Source organism: Mauremys mutica, chromosome 9 (assembly GCF_020497125.1).
Source record: "Mauremys mutica isolate MM-2020 ecotype Southern chromosome 9, ASM2049712v1, whole genome shotgun sequence".
NCBI classification, from domain to species: Eukaryota; Metazoa; Chordata; order Testudines; family Geoemydidae; genus Mauremys; species Mauremys mutica.
This window is the reverse complement of record NC_059080.1, coordinates 103,536,949-103,546,531: the sequence shown is the minus strand read 5'-3', so window position 1 is coordinate 103,546,531 and position 9,583 is coordinate 103,536,949. Positions and strand designations below refer to the sequence as shown.

Here is a 9,583-nt window from a genome sequence, read left to right as displayed (position 1 = left end):
AGGCAGGTGCCCTGGGGAGATGAGTCCTGCAGGGAGAGCCCCGTGCATTGGGCACCCTTCCCTCACGGTGCTGCTACAGGCAAAGGCCCACACCCTGAGGGGCGGTACGGGTGCTTGGGAGAGCAGCACCCCTGGGTCCCCTGCACACTGTGCTCTCTCCTCAGCAAACCAGCCAGGGGGCGGCCCGGGACTCCTACATGTGCAGCTGAGAAGCAAACTTTGGTCCCAGTTTGCAGCTGCTGCCTAAAAACATCATAATCCTAATCACCAGCTCGGCGGGGAAGGGCCCCTCCCTAGCCTCCGCCCAGGGCTTATCCTCACACCACGAGCCCCTTCGGCTGCTGGCTGGACTGAGGCCTGTCCTACGAGCTGGCTGAGTTTACTGCAGGAGCAGGCTCTGGCTGCCCGATGCCCTGAGTGTCAGTGACACCTGTGGAAATCCCAGCTGGGTCTGGCACCTGCTGTCACACGCTGGCTAGGATCACCTCTCGTCGAAGCACTAATGGGGACCTTTGCCTGGGTTTCTGTGGCCCATGGGGAGTCACAGACCAGGGAAGTGAAATCCAGGTGAGTGATTAGCACAGGGGGACTCCGGCCACCTGGGGCAGGTGGGTGTTATCACGGGGGCCTTGTTTCCTCTCCTGGCCACTGAGCTCAACATCTTCAAAACGGGGTGTGATGCTGGGTGCCCACCTTGAGCCCTGATTTTCCTGGTCACTCCATGTCTCAGATGGTGGGGCGGGTGCTCAGCCCCTGTGGAAATCATATCAAGGTGCGTAATAAGTCACCCCGAATGACCAGCCACTCTTCAAACTTTGGGCTTTAATCCATAACTGGGCAGGATGAACTTAGGGGCAGCAGGCAGAAATAGACTGACCCCCTGCCTGCAAACTAAAGGTGCTTCTGCGTGGGATTAGGGCCGTCCGGTGCAGCGGTCCTGGCGTGTTACTCACTAGAGTAACAGTTTGTGGGACCAGAGCCTTAGTTTGCTGGGCCAACTTCAACCCTAGTGTAACTCAGCTGACATCAGTAGCGTTCGCTGGGCATGAATTTGGCCCATCAGATACGTTTTAGGGGCCTGATCTTGCAGACCCAAAATAACCTTGCTCTGGTCACCAGTCCCAGGGACAGCTCTGGCAAGGGAGGGTTCCAAGATCTGGCCCAAATTCTCTTCATGTTTGAATATTTAAACACCGTCCTGGTTGAGTTTTGCCTGGTCTTTAACTTCAGGACTAGGTCCACTACATGATCTCCCATAGCCCATCACAGTCTTTTTAAAAACCAGTTTTCAAATAGCTCTTGTCATTTAACCAAATATTTCCACAGAGGAGAAGGGAACTGCGCAGTTGAAGAGGACAGAACTGTTAATGACAATCCGTCAGTAGGTCTGCATAAATTCAATTCCAGTCCAGCTGGAGCAACGTGGTTCCCAGATAAGGGACGGGGTGAGGAATGTGTGTATCTCTGAACAGTTTATAAGAGTTAAAATAGGCTGGATTCCTTTCTCATTTACATCAGTGTAAATCAGGCAGCATCCCACTGAAGTCAGTGGAATTACACCACTGTTAGTGAGAACAGAATTAATCCAATGTGTTTAAACATCTGTCTTTGGAAACCAAATATTGGTGTCTCAAGAGCCAGACACAGAAGTGTTTGTAGCCTTGCCAGTTACACAAACAAGCTGTTTCTTTCTGGTGCTCTTTGTTACTAAATACCTGTGATTCCAACACCGTTGTTAAGTGATTTTTTTTTCTCGTGGTTTAAACAGGAAGGTAGAGCCGGCTAAAACTGAGCAAGGCAGCAGCTAACATGCCTTCAATATACACGCTACAATAATTGCTAGCAAGGATAAAGAGGAAATGTGCATTAAAAAGAGCCTACTATCTATTTTTACTCTTCCCTATAAAGTATTTTTTAAACTGAAACTTAAGGGCTGAATTCTGTCCCAGTTTTCTCCCAATGAAACCCCATTTGCTGTCCGTGAAGTGGCAAGGGATGTAAATGGGGTAGAATTTCTATTTGAAAATGTTAACTCATCCAGGACCGAAGCCTACAACAGGGGCCTGCATGTCCCCTCGGTGCTGCGCATTGATAGACCTACCCTGGACGTCCGGGCGCTCTGGGGTATAGAACTGGGGTACGTGAAGGCCTGGAGTTGTGCCTGATGGGGAATGCAGAACTGACCCGCTCTCTGGGACCCCACCATCGCTTTCCACGGGGCACTTGAGGAAGTGACGAGCAGCCAGAGGAGGAAATGGGGCAAGAGCCCAGATCCCAGAGGAGAGGAGCATTGTGTTTGTACTGTACAAATTTGGCACTTAACTGCTTCAGTGAAGTGTGCACAGGAAAAACGTGTAGACAGCCAGACAGGTTATTAGTATTGCAGAGACACAAGGTGGGGGAGGGAATATCTTTTATTGGACCAACTTCTGTTGGTGGAAGGGAGAAGCTTTCCAGCTCCACAGAGCTCTTCCTGAGGCTTTCTTGGGGCACCTCTCCCTACTAGACAGAAGGGGAAACAACTGCACTTAGCTCTTGCGTTCGCGGGGATGGTGAGTTGCGGTGACTGAGAACAGCTCAAGGAGTCTAAGGGCTTTGTCTGCATAGTCCTTGGAAAGGAGACAGAAAAGCAGTGCCTGCCTCTTTGTTAGGAAGCCCTGCAGAGATTGACCCTGTGCACCGGTCCTCCCCCCTTCCCTGGCAGCAGCTCCAAGCTCGCTCTGAGAGGGGAGCAGAGGCTGATGAGGGCATGTGTATGGAAAGGGGGGCTACAGGTATGATCTGTCTGGTCTCGCAGTCCTTCTGGCTTTCATTTCCCCAACACCTGGATGCAGTCAAGCACCTGGCCAATCCAGACAAAATCCGACGTGTCTTTGTGGTGGGATTTGGAAGGAATTCCCTGCAGATCCTGGCACGGTTTAAAGCTGTCCGCTTTGAGTTAGGACTTGTTAAGGAGGGTTATGTGAGCTGAAATCGGAGCCTGCCATTTGCCTCTATCTGGGGCTCACATCTTGCTGGGAAATGGGGCATGACCAAGTCAAAGGGGTCGCTTGCTGCTGGTATTTATAAGGGAAGATCATCTGCCCCGCACCAGCGCTACTCCCTACCCACACGTTTTCTGTATTAGGGCTCAGGCAAAGCATGGCCTTATCAAAAACATGTGCACTGTGTTAATCGGGGAGCTCAGCCTGACTTGGTTCTGGCTAGTTAGCCATGGGGAAAAGGACTGCCCCTTTACGCTCTCCCTAAAGGAAAGCAGGGATCTCGTTTGATTTAGTAGGTGCAGCTATGGCTTCCCAAGCGCCTGCTGAGTAATGTCAGCAAACAGAACCCCTCCACCAGCTTTTTTGGGGGGGGGTGGGGGTGGAAGAGAGCGGGTGGTTTTGTAAACTTTACTTAATGTTACGGATCTGATTCTGTAGCTTGATTTATTTCAGTGGAGAGCTACATCTGACTTACACCAGGTTAAGACCCCAAAGAAGCAGCCCTAACGTACTCCTGGCATCTGTGCTTGCAACTTCAACTTGGAATTTAGACTTCCTTGGCAGGATCAATCCATCTCCCCTCACTCTGCACTTGGCTCTGTAATTTTGTAACAGAACAGCACAGCGCTTCCCAGGGGCACTGCAAGGGGCAGCGGATCAGATTCATTAAAAGAAACTAACTGCTGCTAATGAAGTGAGATCTTTGTGCACAGGCTGCATCCTCCTCCTGTCTGAGCGGGCAGAGATAACAGCTAGGGGCAGCTCGAGCTAGACAGCGCCTGCCTCAGCATTGTCTGCGGGGAAACCCCTGGGCTCACACAGCAGGCAGGGGCTCCCAGACACGAGTCAGACAGTTTATTATTGTCAAATAACTTCCCCAAGGAAGCGAGGCATTTATTGTATTGTAAGAGCATTCAGACAGGATCTTTGGTGTCACATTAAAAAAGGGGGGTGCGCGCAAGGGAGCTCTCATGGAAAACACGAGTGGCCCACCCGGCGGAGGGGCTATAGTACAGAGGCACAATCCAATATGAACAGGTAATGATACAGCCAGGGCATGGGGCCCCGCGCACAGCCCGCCGCACGTGGGCCCGTCAGCCTGTCCTCTGGCTGGGACAGTCCAGAGTCCTGCTCCTGGTGCTGGCTCACCAGGGCCGCCACACAGAGTCCGCTGTGAGCGAAGGGCCGCCGGCGGGGCCCCCGGAGCCCGGCCCGCCGCTGGGATACAATGGCACCACGGCCCCGCCAGGCGCGAAGGTGTTGGGGATGAGAAAGGCGAACTGGCCGTCCGAGGCAGGCACCAGCTGGAAGCCACCGTACACCTTGGTGGCCTCCCCCGCCGGGCTCCCCAACTTGCAAGGCATCCCGCTGAGCGGCACCACACCGCCGCCCGGGGGCGCTGCCCCCGCGGGGATCTGCACCAGCGGCTGCCCGAAGGAGGCGTGTGGAGCCCCGGGTGGGGGCAGTGGCGGTGGCTGCGCTGGGTAGTTCATGGCGTTGATCTGGGTCATGCAGCTGGCCAAGTGCCCGAGGAGCCGGGTGCGCACCTCGGTGTTCACACCCTCGCAGGTGGAGAGGAAGCGGGTCACCTCGTTCATGCACTCGCTGAAGCCGGCCCGGTACTTGCCCAGCACCGTAGGGTCCGTGCTGAGAGCAGCTGTGGGGCAGGAGGGAGAGACGGAGATCAGTGCCTGTGGGGCAAGTCATGCCCTCTCCTGGGGCACATGTGGGGCCCCTCCCTGCTGCCCCCTCCAACTGCAGCCCAGCTCCTTCCCCTCCCCATGACTATCTCAGGCTAGGAGCTGCCCCCCGCCCCGTGCACACATGGGGGCCTCTCTCCCACCGCTGCCTCCTGTCTCGCAGGACTCCCTGCCGCCCCCCGCCCCCCCTTACACCTGCAGCGGCTTCAGCACGGGGGGGTTTCCTTGAACGTTCGCTGCCCCAGCCCCCCACCCCCGGGCGGAACCGGGCCTCGGCGCCGATAAACGGACCCCCCCCCGCCGCTTTCCCCCTGCAGCCACCGGCCCCTCTCCCGCCTTCCCGGGGGCGGTGCGATGCCTCAGGCGCGGGGCGTGGGAACGGCCGCCGCCAGGGCAGGGGGAGGCTGGAGCCAGGGGCAGCGGGCAGCGGCCACTCACCCGTCATCTGGGCGCGCTGCAGGTTCCGGAGATGCTTCACGGTCATCTCCAGGATATCGGCCTTCTCCAGCTTGGAGTGCCGCGAGCTCTGCGGGGAGAGGAGACGTGAGAGCTCCCGCCGAGCCCCGCCGAGCCTGGCGAGCCCCCCCGCTCCCGCGGGCCCCCGCCCCGCGCCCCACAGACCCACTCACGTCTTTCTTCAGCGCGTCCAGGATGAGCGTCTTCAGCTGGCTCAGGCTCTCGTTGATCCGCGCCCGCCGCCTCTTCTCCATGATGGGCTTGGAGGACTGCAAGGGAAGGGGGGAGGGGGCAGTGAGCGCCACGGCCGGACCCCCGCAGCGACCCCCGGCCCGGCCCGGCCCGGCCCAGCCCGCGCCGCGCCGCGGCCGCCTTTACCTTGCGGTGCTCGGACGCGGTCTTCGGTTTGTCCGGCGTCGCGCTGACGCTGGCCGGGGTCGCCGCGACCGGGGAGGAGTTTTTCTCCATCATGTCAGCGGGCATCTTCCCGCGGCGCCCCGCACCCCGCGGCGCCCTGCAGCGCCGAGCACCCCGCGGCGCCCCCGCAGCGCCCCCGCAGCGCCCCTGCAGCGCCGAGCACCCCGCGGCGCCCCTGCAGCGCCGAGCAGCGCCCCGCTCTCCCTGCCGGGGGCACCGGGCTGGACGCGACCCTGCCGGCGGCGCGCGGGCTGCAGCCCCGGGGTCAGGCGAGGCGGCTGCCGGCGGAGCGAGTCCCCCGGTGTCCCTGGCCGCCGCTATTTATAGCCCGCGCTGCACGCGAACGGCTCGTGTGAAACTTCCCAAACTTTCTTTCCCACAGTAACTTTCAGCCAATGGGAGCCGGGGACACGCGGCCCCGCTCGTGGACGGCGCCCGCCCATTGGTTGCCAGGCGCAGCGACCGGCGGCCAATGGCGCACGCCTGGGCCTGGGGCACCGGAGGCTACAGTGTCAATCAAAGGCGTTTAACCCTTTCTGAGCCCTGTATGTCCTTGGGGGTCTGTGTCCCTCCTGCCGGGGCGGCAGGGAGCTTGGGGCCCTTCCTGGCCTGTGCCCGAGAAGGAGTTGCACGAATGCCGGCTAATAAGCAAGTTAATTAGCAACCTGCAAAATGACGCCCTCGGGCAAGACACGGTTTCTCTTTGCTGAGCCGGTTGCAGCCGGAGGGTTTGTTGGCTGCAGCGGGAAAAGGGTGCGTGGCTGCTGTGTCTGTGCGGCTCAGAGCTCAGAGCTGTCATCAGAGCTACCGATGGGCCTTTCCGCCCACCGCTGCAGGGGCCTTTTCCGACGAGAAACAAAGACCCCGCCTCTAGTGCCACTAAAAGATGCCGGACTTGAGACCCCCTTCTTTTCTGGAGAGCGAGAGAGGAAAACAGCAAACTCGTTCTTTAAAAAAAGGTCCCTTTGAATTGGCCCGGTATGGCTCGCTTGGAAAGGAAGTGCTCAGTATTTCGATTGCCGTTGTTTGTTTAGTTACTTGTTAAAAGTTGCAAACAAGAAAACACAGAAGGTAAATTGAACAGCTGGGCACCACCCTGATTTCTCTGGGAACGTGTGAGAAACGTTCTAGACAGTGAAGGGGATCCCCGCTGTTTCCAAGGCCAGAAGGACCTGCTGTGCTGCTAGTCTGACCTCCTGTACAGCCAGAGAACTGCCCCAAATCCTTCCCAGAGCAGAGCTGTTCGAAAAACCTCCAACCTGGATGTAAAAGTTGTCTGTGATGGAGACGCCACCTCAGCCCACTTGGTACGTTGTTCCAATGGTTAATTACTCTCACCATAGGCCTTATATTCAATCTGAATTTGTCTAGCTTCAGTTTGAGCCATTGGATTGTGTTAGATTTACCTGACCTAGATTGAAAATCCCATCATTAAATATTTGTTCCCCAATTTAGGCTCTTAATGACTGTCACCGAGTCCCCCCTGTGTTCTCTTTCAGATTGCGCTCCCTGAGCCTGTTACTGGAAGGCAGGTTTCCTAATCCTTTCATCAGTCTTGCAGCTCATTTTTGAACCCGCTCCAGTTTTTCAACATCCTTCTTGAATTGTGGACACCAGCTCTGGACACAGTTTTCCAGTAGTGGTCACGCCAGTGCCCAATAGAGAGGGCAAATAGCCTCCCGGCTGCTACTTGAGATTCCCGTTTGTGCACCCAACCCCTGGATCACATTTGCTGTTTTGGCCACAGTGCTACAGTGGGAGCTCAGGTCCAGCTGGTTCTCCACCATCCCCAAATCTTTTTCAGAGTCCCTGCTTCCCAGGGTAGAGTCCCCCATCCTGTGAGTGTGGCCTGCATTCTGTGTTCCCAGATGGAGACATTTACATTTAGTCACACTAAAATGCATATTGTTTGTTTGCATCCGGTTCTGTGACCCATCCTCCTCCTCATTTACTACTCCTTCCATTTTTGTGTAATCTGAAAACTGTTATCAGTTAAAGTACCATCACGTGTTAGCGTTCACACTCTGGGACCCTGCACATTGTATTGGGAAGGTACAAGGATGATAAAAGCACTGGGGGGATGTTGCTGATGCACAAAGGGGCTCTGCTTTGACACTGACCAGGCATATTTAGCATCAAGTATGCGCAAAGCTGAAATAACTGTCTAGCCGGAAAGCGGACGTATCCTGTTCCACTTTAAATGACTTTTTAGGGTGTGCGGGACTTTTTTGCCTAATTGAAAGAGAAAAGCACCATCATAACTACATCCCTTGCAATCCTCTTTCTTCTTTTGATTTGCATGAGGCTGAGGGGAAATCTCTAGGCAGGTCCTCTGAATCTGGGCCTCCATTCTAGCTTTCCCCTGCCCTGGCCACACAGCGGAGCCGCCAAGACCATTCCTGCAAGAGGTTTGCAGTAAAGTGACTATAGCCCCAGTGCAGTGCTGTATATAATGCCTGCAGCTGTAACTTTCACTCCATGCAGCTGGAGAAGTGGGGTTTTTACCCACCCAAGCCTATGCCCAAATAAACCTGTTAGGCTTTAGGGTGCCACCAGACTCCTTGTTTCTACAGCCCCAAGCGGTTCGCTCTTCCCTGAGAAACCTCCCTCCCGGGGTCTGGTGGGGGGGCGATGCGCGTCTGTCACGCCAGGCCAGGCCTGCCCATGCTCCAGCCCTCGCTAGTCCGAGCCCTGCGGGGACCGTGCCCGGAGCTGGCTGGTGAGAACGGACCGCAGACGGGCCGGGCGGTAGCCGGGGAGCGCGCACGGAGCTGGGCGGAGAGAGGCCGAGCCCCGCCGCAGGTCAGCAGCCAGGTCCGGCCCGGGGCCGGGGCCGGCCCGGCGGGGGAAGGGGCTCGTGGGGCCGGGCGCTGGCTGCCAGGAGCCGGCGGGGGCTGGAGCACGTGCCGGGATGGTTAATTGCCGCGGCGGCGGCGGCTGAGGTCGGGCCGGGCGGCTCGGCAGGAACGCGGCGGGGGCGGGGGCGAGGTCCCGCGCGGGCCGGGCCGGACGGGGGGGTGGGTGCAGCGGGGCAGCCCCTGCGCAGGCTGTGGGGGGCGCACAGGGGAGCCCCGGCGGGAGGCCGGCTCCTGCGAGCGCCCCGCCCCACCCCACCCCACGCCACGCCCGCCGGCCGCCCGCCGCGGGTCGGGAGCTGCGGGGCGGCGCCGGCCCAGCTGCTGCCGCGGGGCGGGCACGTGGCGAGCGGCCGGTCTGCTCCGGGGGCCCCGGGCTGCCTCCCGCGCCGCGGCGGGGCCAGACTGGCCGTGGGGGAGCTGCCCCTGGGCCGGTCCCCTCCCCCCTCCCCCCGCCCACGTGGGCTCGGCTCTCCCCTCCGCTGCGCCGGGTGTCTGAGCACCCTGGGGTGGGCAGTGGGCGCGGAGGAAGCGGGGGTAGGGCTGGGCTGCTTGCGGAAGAGCAGGGAGGTGTAAAGCAGCCCAGCAAGCCCCCTTCGGATGCTCGCTTCTGGGGGCTCCTGCCAGTCCCGGTTTCCAGTCTAGTGCCAGAGATTGAAATGAGCCTTAAAATGTACCGGACGGTCCCTGGACGTGTCTCTCCGCCACCAGTGCCTTTGCGGAAGGGTCCAGCCAGCGGGGGGGTCCTACTGGCTTGTTAAAAGTGTGGTGCACTTTGGCCCTTGGACTCGCCAAGTGCTGGGCCTGGCGGCCCCTGGAGAGGCCAGTGCTGAGCCGCTCACAGCATCAGCCCTGGGGAGGGAGGGTCACTGCTGTCTGTGACCCACCAGCCTTTCCGCCAACAGACCCAGCCCTGTTCCTTGCACGCAAACAGCGCTGGAATACCATAGCAAGGACACTAAAACAGCTTCTGTCCGGGCAAGAAACAGGGAGAGCAAAAAGTAAAGGCTGTTTGCCTTCCGAGGCAGCCTAGGTCCTGCAGACAAATTCTGACATTTCAGGCGGTGGCTTCGCCAAGCGGCGTGCAGTAACGCAAGAACGATGCCAGTATTTACCCTTCAGGGCTCGTCTGCCCTGAAGAAGTGAGTGCGGGTTGGGTGGGTAGCCAAAG

General features: G+C 58.5%; 1 protein-coding gene across 1 annotated transcript; it reads right to left on the bottom strand.

Annotated features, from left to right (window-relative positions):
* Positions 1 to 3,838: 3,838 nt before the first annotated feature.
* On the bottom strand, positions 3,839 to 6,046 carry HES1 (hes family bHLH transcription factor 1). Its single transcript, XM_045029173.1, has 5 exons — positions 5,747 to 6,046; positions 5,519 to 5,680; positions 5,314 to 5,409; positions 5,123 to 5,210; positions 3,839 to 4,641 (listed from the first exon to the last, which is right to left on the bottom strand). The coding sequence occupies exons 2-5, from the start codon at positions 5,621 to 5,623 to the stop codon at positions 4,130 to 4,132; spliced, it is 801 nt and encodes a 266-aa protein (XP_044885108.1). The 5' UTR covers positions 5,624 to 5,680; positions 5,747 to 6,046; the 3' UTR covers positions 3,839 to 4,129.
* Positions 6,047 to 9,583: the final 3,537 nt, after the last annotated feature.

Excerpts from the sequence above, each read along its gene's own strand:
- HES1 (XM_045029173.1), bottom strand. The coding sequence starts at position 5,623 with ATGCCCGCTGACATGATGGAGAAAAACTCCTCCCCGGTCGCGGCGACC. Across the intron at positions 5,410-5,518 it reads CCGCGTCCGAGCACCGCAAG|TCCTCCAAGCCCATCATGGA; the intron begins GTAAAGGCGGCC and ends CTTCCCTTGCAG. Across the intron at positions 5,211-5,313 it reads TGGACGCGCTGAAGAAAGAC|AGCTCGCGGCACTCCAAGCT; the intron begins GTGAGTGGGTCT and ends CTCTCCCCGCAG.